The sequence below is a fragment of the Pristis pectinata genome, chromosome 43 (genome assembly GCF_009764475.1).
Source record: "Pristis pectinata isolate sPriPec2 chromosome 43, sPriPec2.1.pri, whole genome shotgun sequence".
Lineage (NCBI taxonomy): Eukaryota > Metazoa > Chordata > Chondrichthyes > Rhinopristiformes > Pristidae > Pristis > Pristis pectinata.
Window position 1 is genome coordinate 2,608,456 of NC_067446.1, and position 25,091 is coordinate 2,633,546.

The following is a 25,091-nucleotide window of genomic DNA, read 5'->3' on the forward strand; positions in this document are numbered from 1 at the left end:
AGGAGCAATGGACTGACCCAAATATCCATCGAGACCGCTGCTAGGAGTTCCTACGCAAAGTCTCCTGACAGAGCGGGCGGTTCCAGCCTGCAGGACACCCTGATCCGCTGAAAGATCCCCCACAGTAGCCTGTCTTCGTCTTACGTAACCTACCTTCCTCCAAAGAACGACACGCCGCCTCAGCGCAAGATTAATCGCACGCCTGGAATCCAGGACCTCAGGGATCGGACAGGCTAGGGCTGGTTTTCCCTGGAGTAAAGGAAGCTGAGGTGTGACCTGATGGAGGTTTACATTATAAGAGGCATAGATAGGGAGAACCTTTTCCCCCATGGTGGGCGTATCAACAACAGTAGGGCGTAGGGTTAAGGTGAGAGGGAGGAGGTTTAAAGGGATTCTGATGGGCAAGTTTTTCTTTTACACAGAGGGGTTGATATTTGGAAGGTGCTGCCAGCAGAGGAGGTGGAATCAGATACAATCACTACACTTATGAGGGATTGAGACAGATACTTAAAAATAGGATGCGGTCCTTATGCGGGCAAAAAGGTTGCCACGGACGCAGTGGGTCCTGTACGAGTGTATGGCTCATACGGTGTATGGTGGTCGGTGCCTGCCCAGGAAGGCTGGGGTACGGAGTGTTTGCCCCTCACACAAAGACAAGCTCGGCCATCAGCGGCAGGATATCCCGGCCTGAACTGGACCAGCGGGCAGATCCCGCTGCCCCATCCTCGGCCACCCCTCCCCTCCACCACCGCTCTTTTAGTCACCGAGCTAGAACCGATCTCCTTCCATCCACCTTCAAGGGAAGCAAGTGCTTCCTGCTCCCCCTGCTTGGGCCTCTCATTACCTTTACACCCCCTCAGTTAGACGTCCTCTTCGTTCCAAGGAAAACAAGCCAGCTCAGCTGATCTCCCACTCGCAATCCTCCAAGCCTGGCCACGTTTTGGGAGCATCGGCAGTGAGCAGTGTTTAACAGTTGACGGTAAAATCCACACTCTAATGCCAGGTAGATTTTGGCCTTCGGTCGAGACGCCGTTGCCTCTCCAGAGGAGATGCTGTCCTTGGCCTTTGATCGCAAGAAGATTTGAGTACAAGATGTCTCGGTAGTCTTGGTAAGACCACCAACAGGAGAACTGTGGACAGGTCTGGTCTCCCTACCCCTTACCCAAGGACGGACGCACTTGCCACAGAGGGAGTGCAGCGAAGATTGCCCCAGACTGGTTCCATGAACAAGGAGAGGGTCAAGTCAACTGGGACAAATAAAAAAAATCTGCTGGAGAGACTCAGCAGGTCGAGCAGCATCTGTGGGGGAAGAAGGAACCATCAACGTTTCGGGTTGAGATCCTGCATCGGTGCGGAGAGGGGAGGTGGCTGGTATAAAGAGGGGGGAGGGAAAGAGGCAAGACTGGGGCTGGGAGAGGAATGGGAGGGGTGGAGTTGAGAGACAAGAGGCAGGTAGGTGATCGGTGGAGGCAGACAGAGATTTACAGAGGGCAGATGGAGCCAGCTGGGGAGGGAAGGGTGAAGTTGATGGCAGGGGCACATAGGGCTCCAGAATTCAGAAGACTGGGAGGAGGCCCCATCAAAATTCTTACAGAGCTTGACTGGTTAGGCGATTCCCCTGGCTGAAGAGTCAAGGACTAGGGGGCACAAGGGGTTTCAGAATAAGTTGGGGGGTCAGCCGTATCGGGCTGAAACCCCTTCAGAGGGCAACAGGTCTTTCAAATTCTCTGAGGGCACTGTTTACTCTAAAAAAAATCCTGTACGCTAAAGCAAGCAGAGTGTTGGAAAATGGCTGTAGTCATACAGCACGGAAACAGGCCCTTCGGCCCAACTCGTCCATGCCAACCGTGTTGCCCAGCGAGCTGGTCCCATCTGCCCGCATTTGGCCCAAAGCCCTCTAAACCTCTCCTATCCATGTACTTATCTAGACGGCTTTGAAACGTTGCTAATGTGCCCGCCTCAACCGCTATCTCTGGCAGCTCATTCCAAATACGTACCACCCTTTGTGTGAAGAAGCTGCCCCTGATGTCCCTTTTAAATCTCTCACCTCTGATCTTAAGCCTATGCCCTCTTTGTTTTTAGCTCCCCCTCCCTGGGTAAAAGACTGTGTGCTTTCACCCTGTCTATGCCCCTCATGATCTTGTTTACCTCTCATCATTTGAGGTAGTAAATCGGGCACCAGTCTTGATGAACGACAGAGCAGCCTCAAGGGGCGGAATGGCCTCTTCCTGCCCTTTATATTCTTACATACGTGCCAAACCCCACGTAGGGCTGTCAATTGGAACAGAATGAGCAGAGGTGAGTAGAGGGTAGAGGACAGTCTTCTGCAGGTTGCAAACTAGCCGACAATGCCAGGTTTCCTCTCTCACCTGCACCCCAGGTACCTTAAGTCATTCTGAACCCCCCGGGAGCATCATAGAAAGGACAGTTAGTGTGCAAAACCTGCACCGTGATTACAGTGACTTAAACAAGAGGGACTTCACAGACTTGGTCCTAAAATACGATGCCGTGATAAACCTCATCCCTTTATCTAAAACATCACAACCCTAGAACGGTGCGGTGTTTAAGAACAGAGCAACAACTCCTTCCTGCCCTGTACTTGTGCAGTGTGCGTGAGCGTGTGTGGTACAGGTACAATAAACCAACTAAACAGTTTCAGTTCAAATCCGTCACTCTAATCCAGGGGCACGTCAGTGTTAATTAACACAGGTACAGTAAACAGAAGGTTTCCAGAAAACTTAATTCCTCCCTTCTCTGACTTGGCAAGTGTAAACAGCATGAAGCTCACTCTTATATATACCCTCCCCACCCCAACCCCGCAAGTAATGGTTTAACCAAATTGAAATGAATCTTCCTTGCAGAACACAACTGAACAAAGAAAAACACAAAGAGTAAAACAGCTCAAAACAAAGTTTAGAAACTTAGAGCGATTGCTAAAGCTACAATACTAATTTTTCTTAAATATTTACTTGCCCTTTCAGATCTTTTTCTAAAAATAAAATTACCAAGTAACCTTTTCTGCCATCAGTTTTTGCTTGGGGGGGGGGAGGCGGGAGTGCGGACAGACAAGGCATCATTTATTGGTTTAAGCAGCAGGGCAAACTTGGAATGCAAGCCAGTCACTTGGGTGATCCAAGGTCAGAGAAGCCACGCACCAACAGTATGGCAGAGCATGGGGGTGTGGTGGGGGGAGTCCTCTCAGGGGACTTCACTGCTGTTTCAGCCGGAGAGCAGCAGACACTCACTCTCACACACACAGAGAAAAAGACACAAGACACACACACACATAGAGAAAAGACACAAGACACACACACACACAAACAAACATGCCCAGGCATGCACACATACAAAGACTAATACATACACAAACACAGGAGCTGGAGTAGGCTCCTGACTAAAAAGCAGTACCATTCTACACCTATGCTGTTCACTGATTCAAGAATGAGGTTTAGCGTTTTAATTCCTTGGGTCCACTGGCAACAGTAAGACTTATTCTCTGAGACACAGACACAAAGTCTTTCCCTGTCTGCCCGCAGTGTTGCAGCTGGTCTCGCCTTCCAGTTGCTCAAACAACTGGGCAGAGTCGAGTCCCAACCTCACCGCAGCAGCTGTGGACTTGAGTTCAAGTCAGTAAAGAGACCTGGGGAGGGGGGGGGGGGGTTGTAGAAGCCAGAGCTCCTCCCTGCCTCCCCCCCACCCCCATACCCTAGCTTTTATTCTAAACCCTTCAGGAGTACCTTAGAAATGGCAATCAAAATGCAGCAATTTCACCATGGTTGGCAAGAAAGCTGTGGACCATTTGTCCAAACACTTAGGTTTGACTGATGTCCACCAGGACGGTGGAGTTCAACTGCCCTCTGTGATCTACTCAAGATGCCAGATTCAACAACACACCCTTCAGTAGCCGATATTCTCCCCCACCCACCCACCTCCACTCCAAAGCCAGCCAGACTCAGCAAGAACGGACTGTAGTGGAGGAGTATTGTGTTCACTTCTGGGTCACCCTGCTGTAGGAAAGATGCCATTAAACTGGGAAGAGTGCAGAAGAGATTTATGAGGATGTTGCCGGGACTCGAAGGACTGAGTCATGGGGAGAGGTCGGGTCTTTATTCACTGGAGCATAGGAGAATGAAGGGTGGCCTTGTATGGAGGTGTATAAAATCATGAGGGGCATAGATAGGGTGAATGTGCACACAGTCTTTTCCCCCAGGGTTGGGGAATCAAGAACAAGAGGGCACAGGTTTAAGGGGAGAGATTAAATAGGAACCAGAGGGTGGTCCGTATACGGAACAAGCTGCCAGAGGAAGTGGTTGAGGCAGGTACATTAACAACATTGATAAGATACATGGATAGGACAGGCTTAGAGGGGATAAGGGCCAAGTGGGACTAGCTTAGATAGGAATCTTGGCCGGCATGAACTGGATAGGGTGAAGGGCCTGTTTCCATGCTGTCTGACTCCCTTCTGTGGAAAAGGACCTGTCTGGTGCTGGTAAGGGAGTGGGAGGTCTCCTGTTATTTCTGGAACTACCTGGGAGGTTGGGGGGATTCTGAGGGCAGGTCAGGAGGAAAGACCCCACACCCCTCTCCCTACATCTCCACTGGGGTAAGAGACCGGAGATTCAGGTTCACAAATTTCTCTGTCCCACCTCCAACCAACACCCCCCCCCCCCCCAAAAACATTGTGGGAAGAGGACGCGTTTAGATCCAGCAACCCAGGAGGTGTAGCTCTCGTCTAGGACAAATCGTTAGACGGGGTATTTGCCTCCCTCAGCATGCCCGCACTGTTCCCACACATTTGTGGAGCAGTGGCATAGCTCGCCCACTTGCGAAGAATCACATGGCATCCAAAGGATGAAATCAGGGCTAAAGGAATTGTCACACGTCCCTCTTCCCCCCCCCCCCCCACCCGGATTGGGAATTGGGACGCATGAGCCACTACACATTAAAAAAATACAGGAGCTCGGATTTGGGGCGGGGGGACTTCTTGCGTTGGTAATGCCCGCATTGTCAGCCAGCAACAAACCCCCTCACCCTTCAACACAAGCCACCCACATCAGTGGTGGCGAGGAACAGGGCGAGAGAGTTTAACCTGACACGTTAACTGTTGCTTCCCCTGTCATACGTCAACCCTGCCCGTCATTACCTGCTGAGCACCTTTCAATCACTTCCCTCGGTGACAGACTCCAGCACTACTGACGTCAAGGGAACTGACCCATTGTTTCCGTCTTCCCTCTCCCTCCTTTCTGTAATTCGCCTTCAGACCCTTTGGAAAACGACTGTGCCACCTCCTGCAAAACCTCCCCAGGACGCAAGCCATCAAGTCCCTTCCTTTACACTCCCTTTCAGCCCCACTACTTCTCGACTCTGTAGCCTCCCACTATTGCAAGAGAGATGGCGCGGAGCATGACTCAGGCTAAACTGCTACCGCGTGGACACCAAACACATTTAACTTCCCCTTATATCCCCCAGTACAATTCAGCTTGTCTCAGCCTGCAAGGGACCCACATTAACTTTAGCTAATCTTTTCAATTTTACATAAATTTTATATAAAAAAAACAGCCTGCTTCCTAAATTCTACCTCCCCAAGCACGGTAGTGTAGTGGTTAGTGTAACGCTATTACAGCACCAGCGACCCGGGTTCAATTCCCGCCGCTGTCTGTCAGGAGTTTGTACGTTCTCCCTGTGTGTCTGCGTGGGTTTCCTCCGGATGCTCCGGTTTCCTCCCACTTTCCAAAGACATACGGGTTAGGAAGATGTGGGCATGCTATGTTGGTGCCGGAAGCGTGGCGACACTTGCGGGCTGCCCCCAGAGCACTCTACACAAAAGATGCAAATCACTGTGTGTTTCCATGTACATGTGACTAATAAAGATGTCATCTTATCTATGCTTCTTGGTCATCCCAATTCTGATCTTTTCCCAAACTTGTATATAAAACAAAATCTTTTCTTTTGATCTAATACTACCTTTAATTTTCTCAACGGCCACACCAGAACTATCTGTCCTGTCTTTGTTCCATTTTATAAGGGTATGTATTACTTGCAAACAGTGGTCTGCCTGGTTTGGTGGACATGTGCTATGAGGAGAGGTCAGACAAACTTGGGTTTTTTCTCCAGAGCGGCGGAGGCTGAGGGGAGACCTGAAAGAAGTTTATAAGATTATGAGAGGCATGGACAGTCAGTATCTTTTTCCCCAGTGTCTAGTACTAGAGGGGAGCAAGGGGGTAAATTCAAAAGAGATGTGCGGGGTAAGTTTTTTTTTACACAGAGAGCGGTGGGTGCCTAGAATGTGCTGCCCGGGGTGGGGGTGGAGGCTGATACGATAGAAGCATTTGAGAGTCTCTTCAACGGGCACATGACTATGCAGAGAAGGGAGGGAGATGGTCAATGTGTAGGGAAGAGGGATTAGATTAATTAGGAGTCGTCATTTCAACCAGTTGGGCACAACATTGCAGACCGGACGGCCTGTTCCTGTGCTGTACTGTTCTATGTTCTAATACCAAAGACATCCGATAGTGAGGGCAGAGGTTTCAGGAGAGGGGGAGGAGGTTTAAAGGGGATCTGAGGGGTAGGTTCTTTTTCCTGGTTGATATCACGAGGGTGCTGCCAGAGGAGGGGGTGGAATCAGATGCAGTGACTAAGTTTAAGGGGCATTTAGACAGACCCTTGAATAGACAAGGGATAGAGGGATACGGTCCTAATGCAGGCAAATAGGATTGGTGGAGATGGGGGATAAAGGTCGGCACAGACATGTTGGGCTGAAGGGCCTGTTGCCCTCCGTAAAAATTGATATGACACGTAGTAATTCTTTAAAAAAATTAACCGTTGACTCTTTACTTTCATATCTTTTAAGGTCATTTCCCACTTGTTTTAAGACCCTGGTTTTAGACTGGACTCCTTTCAGACTTCACATCAAATTCTATCATATTATGATCACTCTTCCCTCCCTGAACCCACAGATGATTAACCAACCCTTAATCCGCTACACACCAGACGTAATATGTTGCCTTGCCATTTTTTTTTATCTCCGACACACTCCCCACGTCCGTACTCCACACTAATTTCTGTTGCACCAAGTCCCTGGGATAGGGGCTCCACATTCCCATGGATAACAAAGGAAAAACTCATACAAACGTTCCTGACCCCGGGGCCATCACACACACACACACACACACACACAGATTATTGTTACGTCACTAAATGCCAGGACAAAGACATCAAAAGCAATCCCTGCCATGGCAAGAATGGTTTACCAGATACGCGGGAGAGGGGCCCCGGAGAAAGACACAACTAACTAAATAATTAAGAAGGCATACGGTGGGTATTGTCCTTCAATCGCAGAATTGAATTTAAGAGCCGAGAGGTAATGTTGCAGCTGTATAGGACCCTGGTCAGACCCCACTTGGAGTACTGTGCTCAGTTCTGATCGCCTCACTACAGGAAGGATGTGGAAGCCATAGAGAGGGTGCAGAGGAGATCTACAAGGATGCTGCCTGGATTGGGGAGCATGCCTTATGAGAACAGGTTGAGGGAACTCGGCCTTTTCTCCTTGGAGCGACGGAGGATGAGGGGGGACCTGATAGAGGTGTATAAGATGATGGGAGGCATTGATTGTGTGGATAGTCAGAGGCTTTTTCCCAGGGCTGGAACGGTTGCCACAAGAGGGCACAGGTTTAAGGTGCTGGGGAGTAGGTACAGAGGAGATGTCAGGGGTAAGTTTTTTACTCAGAGAGTGGTGAGTGTGTGGAATGGGCTGCCGGCAACAGTGGTGGAGGCGGATACAATAGGGTCTTTTAAGAGTCTTTTGGATGGGTACATGGTGCTGAGAAAAATAGAGGGCTATGGGTAAAGAGGGCTGGTAATTTCTAAGGTAGGGACATGTTCGGCACAGCTTTGTGGGCCGAAGGGCCTGTATTGTGCTGTAGGTTTTCTGTGTTAACAACGTTCCCAGTTAATCTCACAAATGCACAGACCCCTTAAGTCAGTGGCTAACAAGGACTCTGGTACACTCAGTCTATGGACAGATTAAGATCCCTCATGAGCAGCACATTACGTACGTCACTAATTCCCCGATTTATACCGTGCACCACTTTATCTTTTTCCACTGTCTCGTATAACTTATGCTCCGTGTGTTGTCTGTACCTGCAATGCTGCTACAAGCAAGTTTTTCATTGCACCCCGTACCTCACCGTAATTGTGCGCTTGACAATAAACTCGACTTTTAGAAAGCTCCAGACTCACACCAACATTTTCTCAACACCCTGTCTGACTCCATTTGAATTTCTGAGTCCTTGCCTTTTAAAATCAGGGAGAACCCCACCCCAGCCCCCCACCTCCTCTTCAATCCCTTCCAAATGTTGGAAAGCAAAGGGTTATTCCTGCATATATTTAGCTCCCAAGCTCATTCAAGTTGCTCTGTATTGCCTGCGGTCCTTTAGTTTTGCCATCATCCAGCAGATCACCTTGGACCCCACACAGTCTCCATCAACTCCCTGCATACAGGTCACCGGCCTTACCACTTAATTCCAGTCAATTCAGTCACCACCTTGCCTTCAGCTAACATCCCCGGGAGCCACACACAAAACAACCGGAGGAACTCAGTGGGTCGGGGTGGGGGCACCCATGGAGGGAAGTGGGACAGTCACCATTTCGGGTCGAGACCCTTCACCCCAGGTACGAATTAGTCTATTGACCATTCCGAGTCGGTTACCCAGGAGATCAAGTTACCAAGCCAGGACTAGTTAACCGAAAAACTAATGATTATGCGTTTCACCACCGCGAGGTTAGGGGTATCTAGGTGTCGATCTAAAACCAGAAATATTTTTTGTTAAAAATGAAATATATTCATTACCACTAAGGAAACTGGGCCCTCAATGTTTTTCCTGTCTCTCGTTCCCTCAATTAAATTCCCCCCCCCATCCCTCCCGGGACACACTCCCATCCTGGACAGTCTGTCCTCGGGAGTTACCACTGACGTCTCCTCTGCACCCTCCCCCCTAGCCCGCCGCTCCCACAGTGCGTGCGCACGAACGCCCCCCCCCTCCTCCTCCAGGTCTTCCCTCAGAGGAGGTGTCCCGCGCAGCCGTGGGCTGCCGGCACCAGCTCAGCAATCTGCGATGGCTCCAGAGCTGGGGATGAGCACTGCGCTGAGTCCCACTGGCCACCCGGTGGACTTGCTGGACCGCCCTGTGCGCATGCACGGGACATCAGCGTATGAACTGACGGGCGCAGGCAACCCACAGGCGCGTATGCACTCAGACGTACGTACAGGTACACAAAAATACAGGCAAGCATGTTTGTGCACAAGATACACCCACAATGGTACACACAGGTGGGCATGTGCAAGCACACACACACAGAAACAGGTGAACACACCAACAATCATGCATGGTGTAGACAACTGTACATATACATAGGCATACACACAGGCACACAAGGATACAGGCGTGCACACACACAGGTGCACTGTTATGCAGGCATACGTGCGCAGAGGTGCGCCAGGATACAGGCGTGCGCACACACGGGCACGCCATTATGCAGGCGTACACGCGCACAGGCACGCCATTATGCAGGCGTACACGCGCACAGGCACGCCACTATGCAGGCAAATGTGCGCACAGGTGCATGAGGATACAGGCACACAGTCTCGCCAGGATACAGGCAGACCAGGATGCAGGCATACACACACACACACACACACAGGGGGACCGGAATACAGGCACACGCAGGCAGACGTGGATACAGGCGTGCCCACACACAGGCGGACCAGGATACAGGCGTGCACACACACGCACACACAGGCCCGCCAGGATACAGGCATACGCACACAGGCGCACCAGGATACAGGAATACGCGCACACAAAAAATGCAGACGAGCCACACATGCACACAAACACGTGACACGTGGACAGTGGCAGGCGCACATGAACGCGCAGACTCACCAGACAGAGCAAGGGCTCGTACTCCACCTTGGGCACACCCCGCCCACCACCCCCCCTAAAAAGAGAGTGGCAAACCCAGGCAGGATCCTGGTGGGACCCTCACCCTATCCCCCCTCCTTCCTCTGTGACGATCTGAGCCGGAGGCAGCAGTGCCCACGAGCACCCCCTCCCTCCTCTGCCGGACCATGGCACCATTCCCGGAGGATGCCTAAAAACAAAACGAAACCCCTGGGATTGGGGGTTGGGTGGGGGGCAACACTCAAGCCAAGTCCTCTTCCTTGCATCACAATAAATACTAGTGTCAGGAACGTTAGGGTCGCCTCCCACCCAGAGAGGGAAGGGCACGGCCAATAAATTAATGAGCAACCGTGCCCCTGGCCGCAGAGACATTCCCACCCCCGCTGCCCCCTCTGTGAAGTGCCCCCCCGCCCCGCTCCCTCATTGGTAGGGGTTCAGTGGAGGGAGATGTCAGTGAGGGAGGGGGGGGGGGGAGAGAAAGGTCAACAGACCCTCCTGTCAGCACCCAGTCCGCTGGGACCCTTGACGGCTCAAGGTGCGGGAAGAGGGGAGGGTGGCGGGGGGGGGGGGGAGGGAGTTGGGGGGGTGGGGTGGGGTGGGGGTGGGCGCCAGTTAGTGACCCCCCAGCTGCGACCCCTCGCTGCCGCTCGTCCAGTCCACCACGATGAAGGTCAGGCTCATGATCATGAAGACGAAGCCAATGATTGCAAAGCAGAGAGCCTGTGGGGAGGGGGTAGGGAGGATGGAGGAGGGGAGAGGGAGGGGGAGGGAGGAGGGGACGGGGAGTGACGGGTAGGGAGGGGGAGGGGGAGGGAGGGAGGAGGAAAAGAGAGATGGGTTAGGTTAACGGGAGGGAAATGACTCGCAGGGGGAGGTTCGGGGGGGGTGCACTAAGCAAGCTGTGGCCGCGCCACGCGATGTACAGAGCGCATGGGATTAGCGAGGGGGAGTGGGGGGGGGCTGTGTCATGGGCAGAGGTAGGACCCCAGTTTGGGGGGGGGGGGGGGGGGGAGGTGAGGGGCAATGACCACACCCAACTACCACATAGGCATAGTCAGGGGTGGAGAGGGGGAGAGCCATGCTGCGGGAGGGAGGGGGCATTGTGGGAGAGGCGGTGGGGAGAGAGTGCTGTTGGGAGGGTATGCCGGGGAGGGTGGGGGAGGGGAATGCCACCAGAGAGGGTGGGATGGCGGGGAGGGGGGGTGGACCACTGCCCTCAGCATCCCCCCCCCCCCCGTGGTGCAGCACTCCCCTTGGTCACTGCCCCCCCACCCACTAACTCTCTGCCCCCAACCACCCCACGGGCTCCCTTGGCACTGTCATCCCGAGCCAGTATCCCGGATCCCAGCAGTGGGGTGGGGGGGCGGTGGAGACGGACTCCTGACCAGGAGCGCGGGGTCAGGAGAGAAGGGGTTGGGGTGGGGGAAGATGGCAGCGGGTCGCTTGGGTTCGGGTTACTGGGCATGCCCGGGAGAAAGTGTGTGTCTGTGTCTCTGTGTGTCATGTATGTGTTTATCTGTGTGTGTGTGTGTGTGTGTGCGCCTGTGCGTGTCTGTGCGTGTGTGACTGTGTATCTGTGTGTGTGCGACTGTGTGTATCTGTGTGTGTGCGACTGTATGTGTGACTGTGTATCTGTGTGTGTGTCTGTGTATCTGTGTGTGTGTGCGACTGTGTGTGTGACTGTGTATCTGTGTGTGTGTCTGTGCGTATCTGTGTGTGTGTGACTGTGTGTATCTGTGTGTGTGCGACTGTGTGTGTGACTCTATGTGTGCGACTGTGTGACTGTGTGTGCGACTGTGTGTGTGCGACTGTGTGTGTGCGACTGTGTGTGTGCGACTGTGTTTGGTGTGTGCGTCTGTCCGTGCGTGTGTCTGTGTGCGCGCGCATGTCTCCAACATCCCGCAGGATTCACCTGGACTTTTGCCCTGGATTTCAAGGCCTCCTTGTCGTTGGGGATGATCCGGATGTAGAAGAGTCCCGGCAGGATGAAGATGAGGCTAGGAGCAGTGGTGGCACCTGGGAAAGAAGCAGGCAGTCGGCATTAGTGGGGGGTGCACGCCCCGTGATCATCACCAGCCACAGGGAAAGGAAGAGACCTCCTGCGGGTTGGTGACTGGATCCAAGACACAGTCTCCACCATTATCGTCATGTGTACCAAGATAGTGAGAAGCTTTGTCTGCGAGCCATCCATGCAGGTCAGTCCACACACAAGTACATCGAGGTGGTAATTCGCCGCGTCCCCCTTGACCCTCGCCAATTTTTAACCGACGCACCACAGAAAGCATCCTATCCGGGTGCATCCCGGCTTGGGACGGCAAGAGCAATAGATAGAGTGGACAGCCAGCACCTCTTTCCCAGGGCACCAGTGCTCAATACAAGAGGGCATGGCTTTAAAGTAATGGGTGGGAAGTTCAAGGGAGATATCAGAGGGAGGTTTTTTACCCAGAGAGTGGTTGGGGCGGGGAATGCGCTGCCTGGGGCGGTGGTGGAGGCAGGTACATTGGTCAAACACAAGAGATTACTAGATAAGCATATGGAGGAATTTAAAATAGAGGGATATGTGGGAGGAAGGGGTTAGATAGTCTTAGGCGAGGTTTAAAGGTCGGCACAACATTGTGGGCCGAAGGGCCTGTATTGTGCTGCACTGTTCTATGTTCTATGTTGACTGCTCTGCCCGGGACCGCAAGAAACCGCAGAGAGTTGCAGACACGGCCCAGCGTGTCACGGACACCAGCCTCCCCTCTGTGGACTCCATCTACACTTGCCGCTGCCTCGGGAAAGCAGCCGGCATAATCAGGGACCCCCGCCCACCCCGTACATTCTCCCCCCCCACCTCCCATCAGGGCAGAAGATACAAAAGCCTGATAGCATGAACCACCAGGCTCAAGGACAGCGCCGTTATAAGACTATTGAATGATAAGATGGACTCTTGACCTCACAATCTACGTCGTGGCCCTTGCACCTTATTGTCTGCCTGCACCACACTTTCTCTGTAGCTGTGACACTTTATTCTGCATTCTGTTCTCCTTTTGTACTCCTGCGATGTACGGAACGATCTGTCCAGGTGGCACATGAACAAAAGCTTTCCACTGTTATCTCAGTATATGTGACAACAATAAACCATTTACCAATTAGTTAAATCCCTGGAAGCCATGTCCACATGGTAGGACATAGACACAAGAGACCACACTTGGAGTGACAAACCATCTGCTGGAGGAACTGTTGAGCAGCGCCTGTGGAGAGATGAACAGTGCGCTTCCCAAGCCACTGAGTTCATAGAACACAGAGCAGTCCAGCACAGGAACAGGCCCTTCGGCCCACAATGTCTGTGCTGAACACGATGCTGAATTAGACTAAATCTCTTCTGCCTGCACATGGTCTGTATCCCTCCATGTTGTGTCTATCTAATAGCCTCTGTCGTATCTGCCTCCACCCCCCCACCCCTGGCAGCCCGTTCCAGGCCCCCACTGCTCTCTATGTAAAACAAAACTTTAAACTTTCCCCCCCTCACCTGAAATGCACGTCCTCTAGTATTAGACATTGCCACCCTGGGGGCAACAAGACACTTAGAAAGAACATAGAAAACTTGGAGCACAGTTCAGGCCCTTCGGCCCACAAAACTGTGCCGAACATGTCCCTACCTTAGACATTACTAGGCTTACCCATAGCCCTCTATTTTTCTCAGCTCCATGTACCTATCCAAAAGTCTCTTAAGACCCTATCGTATCCGCCTCCACCACCGTTGCCGGCAGCCCATTCCGCGCACTCACCACTCTCTGAGTAAAAAACTTACCCCTGACATCTCCTCTGTACCTACTCCCCAGCACCTGAAACCTGTGTCCTCTTGTGGCCACCATTTTAGCCCTGGGAAAAAGCCTCTGACTATCCACACGATCAATACCTCTCATCATCTTATACACCTCTATCAGGTCACCCCCTCATCCTCCGTCACTCCAAGGAGAAAAGGCCGAGTTCACTCAACCTGTTCTCATAAGGCATGCTCCCCAATCCAGGCAGCATCCTTGTAAATCTCCTCTGCACCCTTTCTATGGCTTCCACATTCTTCCTGTAGTGAGACGACCAGAACTGAGCACAGTACTCCAAGTGGGGTCTGACCAGGGTCCTATACAGCTGCAACATTACCTCTCGGCTCCTAAATTCAATTCCATGGCTGATGAAGGACAATCATTTTATAAACCTCTCGGGTCTCCACTCAGCCTCCAATGCCAACTTCCTCCAGCAGCTTGTCTTTTGCTCAGGATGGTAGGGATCAGGCAAGGCACTGAGGCCAAGACTAGACAATATATAAATGCCTTGGATAAAAATGTGGGTGGGTGGGTTGGTAAGTTTGCAGACGACACAGAGATTGGTGGGGTTGTGGACGGTGTAGAAGGCTGTCACAGGATACAGCGGGATATAGATCAGTTACAGATATGGGCAGGGAAGTGGCAGATGCAGTTTAATCCGGGCAAGTGTGAGGTGTTGCACTTTGGGAGGTCAAATGTATGGGGAAAGTGTACAGTGAATGGCAGGACCCTTAACAGCGTTGACGTACAGAGGGATCTTGGAGTCCAAGTCCACAGCTCCCTGAAAGTGACCGCACAGGTTGACAGGGCGGTATAGAAGGCGTACGGTGCGCTTGCCTTTATTAGTTGAGGCGCCGAGTTCAAGAGTTGGGAAGTTACGTTGCAGCTTTATAAAACTCTGGTTTGGAGTTTCCCCCATTACAGGACGTTGCAGCTGTGTGATACTTTGGCCGGGCCGCTCTTGGAGTCTCGCATGCAGTTCTGGTCGTTCTGTTACAGGAAGGACGTGGGGGCTTTGGAGAGGGTACAGAAGAGGTTCACCAGGACACTGCCTGGATTAGAGGGCGTGAGCTACAAGGAGAGGTCATCAAACTTGGGTTGTTTTCTCTGGAGGCTGAGGGGAGACCTGAGGTTTATAAGATTACGAAAGGCATAGGTAGACAACCGGTATCTGTTTCCATGGTTGACGTGTCTAATACTCGAGAGCATGCATTTAAGGTGAGAGGGGGTAAGTTCAAAGGAGATTTTGTTTTCCCCACAGAGAGCAGTGGGTGCTTGGAACGGGCTGCCAGGGGTGGGGGGGGGGGGGGGGAAGCAGATACGATAGAGGCGTTTAAGCGTGCAGGCAGAAGGGATTAGGTGTCATTAGCACAACATTGTGGGCTGAAGGGCCTGTTCCCCTGCTGTACCGTTCCGTGTTCCAACACCATAAGATACAGGAGCAGAATTAGGCCATTCAGCCCATCGATTCTGCTCTGCCATTCGATCATGGACAATTCTTTTCTCAACCTCATTCTCCCCATAACACTGAACCCCCCACCCACCTCACCAACCGAGAGCCTGTCGATCTTGGTCTTAAACACACCCAAAGACCGCCCTCTGTGGCAATGAATTCCACAGATCCACTGCCCTCTGGCTGAAGAAATTCCCCCTCATTCCAGTTCTAAAGGGACGTCCCTTCGTTCTGAGGCCGTGCCCTCGGATCCCGGACTCTCCCGCTGATGGGAACACCCTCTCCATGTCCGCTATATCCTGGACTTTCTACGTACACTTCCCACTAACAAGAGACAGAACCGGTCCCCTTCCACATTCCCCTTCCCAGATCCGGGAGGTCTCAACGAGATGCTCCCCACCCCTCCCTCATCCATAAGACCCTAAGACAAAGGAGCAGAGGCCGGCCATTCAGCCCATCGAGTCTGCTCCGCCATTCTATCACGAGCTGACCCATTCTCCCATTTAGCCCCACTCCCCCACCTTCTCACCATAACCTTTGATGCCCTGGCTACTCAGATACCAATCAATCTCTGCCTTAAATACACCCAATGACTTTGCCTCCACAGCCGCCCGTGGCAACAAATTCCACAGGTTCACCACCCTCTGGCCGAAGAAATTTCTCCGCATCTCTGTTCTGAATGGGTGCCCTTCAATCCCAAAGTCGTGCCCTCTTGTACTGGACTCCCCCACCATGGAAAACAACTTTGCCACATCTGCTCTGTCCAGGCCTTTTAACATTCAAAATGCTTCTGAGGTCCTCCCCGCCCCCCCATTCTTCTGAACCCAAGATCCGTCAAACGATCCTCATATGTTAACCCTCTCATTCCTGGAATCATTCTGGTGAATCTCCTCTGAACCCTCTCCAACGTCAGTGCATCCTTTCTTAAATAAGGAGCCCAAAACTGCACACAGTACTCTGTGAGGTCTTACCAATGCCTTATAGAGCCTCAACATCACACCCCTGCCCTTACATTCTATTCCTCTAGAAAGGAATGCCAACATTGCATTCACCTTCTTCACCATCCTCCAGAACTCCATCGAGTACAGGCCCAGAGACATCAGGCATTCCTCAGAGGGATCACGGAGGAACACCGCGGATTCCCGATCAGATCGCTCCCGCCCGCCCCAGCCGCTTACCGATGATCCCGAAGATATCCCGGATGTTGGGCACAAAGATGACCAGGAGGTTGACACAGAAGAGCAGGACGATGGCTATGACGACGTGCCGGGCCCAGTGGAAGGCCTTCCCGGGGAAGAGGAGCTGCTGGATCGCACGGCGGATCTGCAGAGAAGACAGTGTGGGGGGGGAGTGGGAGTCAAGTCAGTCGGGAAAAAGGAGACGCGTCCTCAGGCCTCTACTCTACTCCCTATACACTCACGACTGCATGACCAGATTCTGCTCTGACTCCAGCTACGTTTGCAGATGATCCCACCAAACAGCGATCAAATCAGCATCAAACAGCGATGAGGTGGGGTACAGGAAGGAGATAGAGAGCTTAGTGGCATGGTGTCATGACAACAACCTTTCCCTCGATGTCAACAAAAGAGCTGGTCATTGACTTCAGGAAAGGGGGCGGTGTACATGCACCTGTCTACATCAATGGTGCTGAGGTCGAGAGGGTTGAGAGCTTCAAGTTCCTGAGAGTGAACATCACTAACAGCCTGTCCTGGTCAAATCACGTAGATGCCACGGCCAAGAAAGCTCACCAGCGCCTCTACTTCCTCAGGAGGCTAAAGAAATTCGGCACGTCCCCTTTGACTCTCACCAACTTTTACCAATGCACCATAGAAAGCATCCTGTCTGGATGCATCCCGGCTTGGGACGGCAACTGCCCAGGACCGCAAGAAACTGCAGAGAGTTGTGGACACAGCCCAGCGCGTCACGGACACCAGCCTCCCCTCCTTGGACTCTCGCTGTCTTTACCTCTCGCTGCCTTGGTGAAGCAGCCGGCATAATCAAAGACCCCACCCACCCGAGACATTCTCTCTTCTCTCCTCTCCCATCGGGTAGAAGATACAGGAGCCTGAGGGCACGTACCACCAGACTTAAGGACAGCTTCTACCCCACTGTGATAAGACTATTGAACGGTTCCCTTATACGATGAGATGGACTCTGACCTCACGATCTACCTTGTTGTGACCTTGCACCTTATTGCACTGCACTTTCTCTGTAGCTGTGACACTTTACTCTGTACTGTTATTGTTTTTACCTGTACTACCTCAATGCACTCTGTACTAACCCAATGTAACTGCACTGTGTAATGAATTGACCTGTACCATCGGTTTGCAAGACAAATTTTTCACTGGACCTCGGTACAGGTGACAATAATAAACCAATACCAATACCCAACGGAAATGGGGGGGCGGGGGGTGGGGGGGAGGAAAAGCAAGCGGACTCACCGGGAAGAGGACGACGGGAACAGTGAGGGTGACAGCCAGCAGCACAGCCAACCGGACGCACAAGATGAGGGTGTCGAGGGGGTCGACCCTGTTGTACGTGTGCAGGAGTTCAGGTTCCACTGTCCCTGTGATACCAGGAGAGAGAGAGAGAGAGGGAGATGGTTACCAGCGCCCTGCTCATGGGGAACCTCTCCCACTCCCCGGCCACACCACACCCACCCAACACAACCCTGACCCCAGGGACAGTCGAGAAGACGGCGCCGCCTCTTCGAATGGGTGAATCCTCAGCTGGAGGGTGGACGAGGAGGTCCTAGTGCCCATGGACCAGTTTCCCCCCACCCCCCCAACAACCCCCCGGGGCCTGAGACAGTGGCAAGGCAACTCCCAGCCCACCATAACCAGGTCGAAGACATCAGAGGGGTCCCCACTGAGGTGTTCGGTGCCCACTCCCCAATCAGTGACATCCTGGTGGGGGGGTGTCAGAAAGTCTACCAGACCAGCTACATACACACACACACAGGGAGCAGGTCAGAGGGTGGGGATCCTGTGGTGAGTGATTCACCTCCTGACACCCTAAGGCCTTCCCCCCCCCATCGACAAGTCAGGAGTGCGACGGGACACTCCCCACTTGCCTGGGTGGAGTTAGTCCATGCACTCCACATCCACCGCATTACCCTTCCCCCCGACTACAAGTCAGGAGAGTGACGAGACACTCCCCACTTGCCTGGGGGTGAGGGCGGCTCCAACGACTCTTGAGAAGCTCGACACCATCTGGGACAGAGCAGCCCACTCGATCGACACCCCACCCACCCCCCGGAACACTCCCTCCCTCCACCTCAGTGGCCGCGCCATCTACAGAATGCTCCGCAGTCCCTTGCCCGGGGGCTACTCTGAACAGCACCTCCCAAAACCCTTGGGTATTCAGCACTGGGAGTGCCATCTAATCCTGGGATAGGGAGACCAGAACTGTGCACGGTGCTCCCGGTGTGGTCTGACCCAGGGGGATACGGAGACGGGAACCGTGCACGGTGCTCCCGGTGTGGTCTGACCCAGGGGGATACGGAGACGGGAACCGTGCACGGTGCTCCCGGTGTGGGTCTGACCCAGGGGGATACGGAGACAGGAACTGTGCATGATGCTCCCGGTGTGGGTCTGACCCAGGGGGACATGGAGACGTGGGTCTGAGCTCAGAGTCGGGCTCGGTTTGAAAGTAGAAGATGCTGTAGCCTACCGTAAAAGGTCAGGTACCCGAAGACGGCTGTGGTTAGGTACATAACAAACATGGCCATGATGGAGAGATTCGCGACCTTCTGCATCCTCTGCTTTGTAGGGCTGCAAGGAAAAGAAAGTGTGTCGGACCTCCATCCTCAACACCGGCCCCTCCACTTTCTCAGGAGGCTACCGAAATTCGGCACGTTCCCCCGCCAACCCTCACCAACTTTTACCGATGCATCATAGAAAGCATCCTATCCAGATGCATCACAGCTTGGTACGGCAACTGCTCTGCCTGGGACCGCAAGAAACTGCAGAGAGTTGTGGACGCAGCCCAGTGTGTCATGGACACCAGCCTCCCCTCAGCAGACTCCGTCTACACTTCTCGCTGCCTTGGTGAAGCAGCCGCATAATCAGAGACCCCACCCACCCGGGTCATTCTCTCTTCTCTCCTCTTCCATCGGGTAGAAGATACAGGAGCCTGAGGGCACGTCCCAGCAGGCTCAAGGACAGCTTCTACCCCACTGTGATAAGACTATTGAACGGTTCCCTTATACAATGAGACGGACTCTGACCTCACGATCTACCTTGTTGTGACCTTGCACCTTATTGCACTGCACTTTCTCTGTAGCTGTGACACTTTACTCTGTACTGTTATTGTTTTTACCTGTACTACATCAATACACTCTGTACTAACCCAATGCAACTGCAATGTGTAATGAATTGACCTGTATGATTGGTTTGCAAGACAAGTTTTTCACTGGACCTCAGTACAAGTGACAATAATAAACCAATCCCAATATATTGCATTTGCCTTCCTTACCACCGACTCAACCTGCAAGTTAACCTTCAGGGAATCCTGCACCGGGACTCCCAAGTCCCTTTGCGCCTCCGATTTCTGAATTCCCTCCCTGTTCAGAAAAGAGTCGACGCCTTTAGTCTTCCTGCCAAAGTGCATCGCTCCGCACTTAGCGCGGTCCGTCACTTTGCCCACTCTCCGAATAGACCATTTCCCAACACCACCGGCAGGAGACGTTGGTGAGACCTCCCCATGGGTGAAGTCAAGCTCGCCTGGTGACTGTTTGTCCAGCGGGAGCCACCTGCCGCCCCCCCCCCAACCTCTTCAACCCTCCTTCCCTCTCTCAGTCTGTGGACCCCCATCTCCCCCGGTACCGTGCACCTAACACAAGCCCAAGAAACAGCACCTCATCTTCCACCCTGCAGAACTTGACGTCGAATTCGCTAACTTTTGGGGCCTCGCCCTGCCGGAACTGGACAGTTTTGTCTCTCATCGTTCTTATTTCTTACTCGATTTTGCGTTGGGTCTGTTGATCAAAACCTTGCCACGATCACCTCACACATGGGGTCACACAGCTGCCTGACTTATGGACACCCACCGCATGTAGCAGCGAGCTGGCTCAGGAGTCATCCAGAATTTTCCAGAGGATTGTAGACTCAGCCAGCTCCGTCACGGACACAACCCTCCCCACCATGGAGGACATCTTCAAGAGGCGGCGCCTCGAGAAGGCGGCATCCGTCACTGAGGACCCTCACCGCCCGGGACATGCCCTCTTCTCGTTACTACCATCGGGGAGGAGGTACAGGAGCCTGAAGACCCACACTCAACGATTCAGGAACAGCTTCTTCCCCCCCGCCATCAGATTTCTGAACAGTCCGTGAACCCATGAACACTCCCTCATTGTTCCATTTTCTATCCGACACTCAGTTTTTGTAATCTATAGTAATTTTAAGTCTTTGGACTGTACTGTTGCTGCAGAACAACACATTTCCCCTCACCTCAGTCAGTGAGAATAAATCCAATTCCAATTTTTAAACAACTTTTGAGACAAGTTCAGCTTCCCGAACACTCCCAGGGTCAGACACAGGGTGAAGCTCCCTCCACACCGTCCTGTCACACACTCCTGGGGTCAGACACAGGGTGAAGCTCCCTCCGCACCGTCCCATCACACACTCCCGGGGTCAGACACAGGGTGAAGCTCCCTCCACACTGTCCCGTCACACACTCCCGGGGTCAGACACAGGGTGAAGCTCCCTCCACATCGTCCCATCACATACTCCCAGGATCCCAGACAGACCTTACCCCCCTCTCCCTTGCCTACATACCTTCTAAGTTCAGTGTAGATGGGCAGCACCTCTGGGTGACATACGAAGGCGAACGCGAGGATGGGAATGGTGTACGCCGTCTGTGGGGTTCAAAAAAGCAGGGTTAACCACTTGCCTGGGTGGAGTTAGTCCATGCACTCCACATCCGCTGCATTACCTCTCCCCCCATCTACAAGTCAGGAGTGTGACGGGACACTCCCCACTTGCCTGGGTGTAGTTAGTTCATGCACTCCACATCCGCCACATTACCTTCCCCCCGTCTACAAGTCAGGAGTGTGACGGGACACTCCCCACTTGCCTGGGGGTGAGGGCAGCTCCCAACGACTCTCAAGGAGCTCGACACCATCCAGGACAGGGCAGCCCACTCGATCGGCACCCCACCCACCCCCCAAAACACTTAATCCCTCCACCACCAGCGCACAGTGGCTGCGCCGTCTACAAAATGCACTGCGGTTACTAACCTGGGCTATTCCGACAGCACCTCCCAAAGGTCCCACCACACACGGGACGGGTCAGACACAGGGTGAAGCTCCCTCCACACCGTCCCGTCACACACTCCCGGGGTCAGACACGGTGAAGCTCCCTCCACATCGTCTCATCACACACTCCTGGGGTCAGACACAGAGTGAAGCTCCCTCCACACCGTCCCGTCACACACTCCCGGGGTCAGACACAGAGTGAAGCTCCCTCCGCACCATCCCGTCACACACTCCCAGGGTCAGACACAGGGTGAAGCTCCCTCCACACCGTCCCGTCACACACTCCCGGGGTCAGACACAGAGTGAAGCTCCCTACACACCATCCCATCATATGATCTGGTTGGAAACTCGGGCGGAAATACTTCCCCCTCCGGGAGTTGTGGGGAAATTGTGGGCCGCTCCCACTGGGTCAGACCGGGGTGACACATCAGGGGGAAGGGAGGGGGGGTGATTTGGGGGCGGGAGCAGAGGGCTGGGGAAGGGGGTGTGCTGGGTGAAATGTCCTGCCATTACCTCTGCTCAGTGATGGGACGGGGACCGTGTCTGTGACGCACACACAAACACAGAGACAGAGACAGACACACACACACAAACAGTGACACACACACAAACATAGTGACACACACACACACGACGTCATCCGCACACACAGAGACACACCATGTCATCCGCACGCAGATTATATAGAATCACTCCTTACACAGGACAGCGTCACTTGGAGAAAAAATACATACAATTGTTGGAAGTTTTTACTAAATAAATTGAAGCATCCAACCACAGTTATAGAAGTGGTCACAGACCAAACTCTGTCCTCTCCCCATCCCCTCTGCCACTCGTTGACAGCCGTCAGACCTGTGACATCAGAGCCATCGGCACAGACGGGAGGTTTGAGAAATTGGGGTGTCTCTCTGGAGTGTGAACTGGCTGGGGGAGAGGGGTTGGGGAAACATTCGCGAAGTCAGAGCTACACTCCCGGCGCACGGGTTCAACACAGGGTGAAGCTCCCTCCGCACCGTCCCGTCACACACTCCCGGGGTCAGACACAGGGTGAAGCTCCCTCCGCACCGTCCCGTCACACACTCCCGGGATCAGACACAGGGTGAAGCTCCCTCCGCACCGTCCCGTCACACACTCCCGGGGTCAGACACAGGGTGAAGCTCCCTCCGCACCGTCCCGTCACACACTCCCGGGCCTGGGATGGGGTTGCTCCTACCTGTGTGTTAATGGTGAAGAGTTTTGCCGTACATTCTCCATCTGTTGTGTAATTCCCCCCATTGATGTAAACCATTTCCATGCTGGGGTGTGTCTCGTTCCCCGAAACAGGCAGAGGACACAGAATCTGAAATTTCTTGTAGATAATCTGCAAGCAAAGGAAACAAGACTTGAAACCTCACAGTGCCTTGTCCGAAACCGAAAAGGCACAGTTCCCGTCTCTATATTCCTGGGTCAGACCCACGCCGGCAGCACCGCGCACGGTTCCCGTCTCCGTATCCCCTGGGTCAGACCCACACCGGGAGCACCGCGCACGGTTCCCGTCTCCATATCCCCTGGGTCGGACCCACACCGGCAGCACCGCGCACGGTTCCCGTCTCCGTATCCCCCGGGTCAGACCCACACCGGCAGCACTGTGGGACATTTTTTTTGAAAGGTTGGTTGGACTGAACGTGATTGATTGGAAGAACTCACCGCAATCAGGAAGAAGACCATACACGTCAATGAAAAGCCACTGGTGTATCCCAGGTAACCTGTGGAGAGAGGGGGGGGGAGAGAGGGTGGGGAGAGGGGGGAGAGGAGGGGGGGCAGAGGAGGGGGGGGAGAGGGGAGGGGGGGAGAGGGGGGGGAGAGGGGGGGGAGAGGGGGGGAGAGGGGGGGAGAGGGGGGAGGGGAGGGGGGGGAGGGGAGGGGGGGGGAGGGGAGGGGGGGGAGAGGGGAGGGGGGGAGAGGGGAGGGGAGGGGGGGAGAGGGGAGGGGGGGAGAGGGGAGGGGGGAGAGGGGAGGGGGGGAGAGGGGAGGGGGGGAGAGGGGAGGGGGGGAGAGGGGAGGGGGGAGAGGGGAGGGGGGAGAGGGGAGGGGGGAGAGGGAGGGGGGAGAGGGGAGGGGGGAGAGGGGAGGGGGGAGAGGGGAGGGGGAGGGGGGGAGGGGGGAGGGGGGAGGGGGGAGGGGGGAGAGGGGAGGGGGGAGAGGGGAGGGGGGAGAGGGGAGGGGGGAGAGGGGAGGGGGGAGGGGGAGGGGGGAGGGGGGAGGGGGGAGAGGGGAGAGGGGAGAGGGGAGAGGGGAGAGGGGAGGGGAGAGGGGGAGAGGGGAGGGGGAGAGGGGAGGGGGGAGAGGGGAGAGGGGAGGGGGGAGGGGGGAGGGGGGGAGGGGGAGAGGGGAGGGGGAGAGGGGAGGGGGGGAGAGGAGGGGGGGAGAGGAGGGGGGGAGGAGGGGAGAGGGGAGGGGGGAGAGGGGAGGGGGGAAGAGGGGAGGGGGAAGAGGGGAGGGGGGGAGGAGGGGAGAGGAGGGGGGGAGAGGAGGGGGGGGCAGAGAGGGTGGGACAGTTGTCAGGAGGACCTGCACTCCAGGCAGCCACTGAACTCCCGGCAGGCCGTAACCCCACCATGAGCCGGCGGACCTGGCCTCAGCATTGAAGAGACTGGGTGTAACCCGACCGGGGGCCCTCACCCATCCACGACGGGGGCAGCTCAGCGGGTCGAGCAGCATCCGTGAGGGGAAAGGAACTGTCGACGTTTCGGGCTGAAACCCCCCATCGAGGGGGGTGGTGGGGGGGGGTGGAGAGCGGAGAGGGAGGGGGAAGACGGCACGGCCCGGACGGTGGGATCATTGATGGGCCCACCCCTCTCTGCGGCTTCCTGCATTCCAGTTGCCGCTGGGGGGGGGGGGGGGCCGTGGGGGGGGGGGGGCCGTGGGGTGGGGGGGCAGGGTCCTCAACCACTTTGGGGCCACAGTGAATCCTGATACCTTCAGTGTCGTCAGTCTGGACCCTGGGGGACCGGTGGGGGGTGGGGGGGTGGGGGGGGGGGGAATCAGTGTGGTGTTGGGCATGGGGTGTGGGGGGTGTGGGGGTAGGTTGTGGGGGACCGGTGGGGGGTGTGGGGGTGGGGTGGGGGCAGGGTGTGGGGGAACGGTGTGGGGGTGGGGGGGGTGGAGTGGGGGACAGTGGGGGTGGGGGGTGGGGGGTGTGGAGTGTTGGGGGGGTGGGGGTGTGGTGTTGGGGTTGGGTGAGGGTAGGGTTTTGGGGTGGGGCATGTTTGGGGGTGGGGTGGGGTGGAGTGGGGGACAGTGGGGGTGGGGGGGGTGGTGTTGGGATTGGGTCAGGGTAGGGTTTGGGGTGGGGGAACGGTGTGGGGGTGTGGGGCATGGTTGGGGGTGGGGTGGGGGACAGTGGGGGTGGGGGGTGTGGTGTTGGGGTTGGGTCAGGGTAGGGTTTGGGGTGGGGGAACGGTGTGGGGGTGTGGGGCATGGTTGGGGGTGGAGTGGGGTGGGGTGTGGGGGGTGTGGAGTGTTGGGGGGTGGGGGGGTGGTGTTGGGGTTGGGTGAGGGTAGGGTTTTGGGGTGGGGCATGTTTGTGGGTGGGGTGGAGTGGGGGACAGTGGGGGTGGGGGGTGTGGTGTTGGGGTACG

General features: G+C 54.8%; 1 protein-coding gene across 1 annotated transcript in view; it reads right to left on the minus strand.

The window, feature by feature from the left end:
* Nucleotides 1-1,637: 1,637 nt before the first annotated feature.
* Nucleotides 1,638-25,091, minus strand: part of slc38a5b (solute carrier family 38 member 5b) — a 36,324-nt gene continuing 12,870 nt past the window's right edge. Inside the window, exons 9-16 of the mRNA XM_052009080.1 lie at nt 23,158-23,216; nt 22,685-22,831; nt 20,993-21,072; nt 18,888-18,988; nt 17,657-17,781; nt 16,394-16,538; nt 11,869-11,972; nt 1,638-10,676 (exon numbers count right to left, since the gene is read on the minus strand). Of these exons, the coding sequence (XP_051865040.1) occupies nt 10,569-10,676; nt 11,869-11,972; nt 16,394-16,538; nt 17,657-17,781; nt 18,888-18,988; nt 20,993-21,072; nt 22,685-22,831; nt 23,158-23,216 (869 nt within the window). The 3' untranslated portion in view covers nt 1,638-10,568. The remainder of the gene's footprint in view (nt 10,677-11,868; nt 11,973-16,393; nt 16,539-17,656; nt 17,782-18,887; nt 18,989-20,992; nt 21,073-22,684; nt 22,832-23,157; nt 23,217-25,091) is intronic.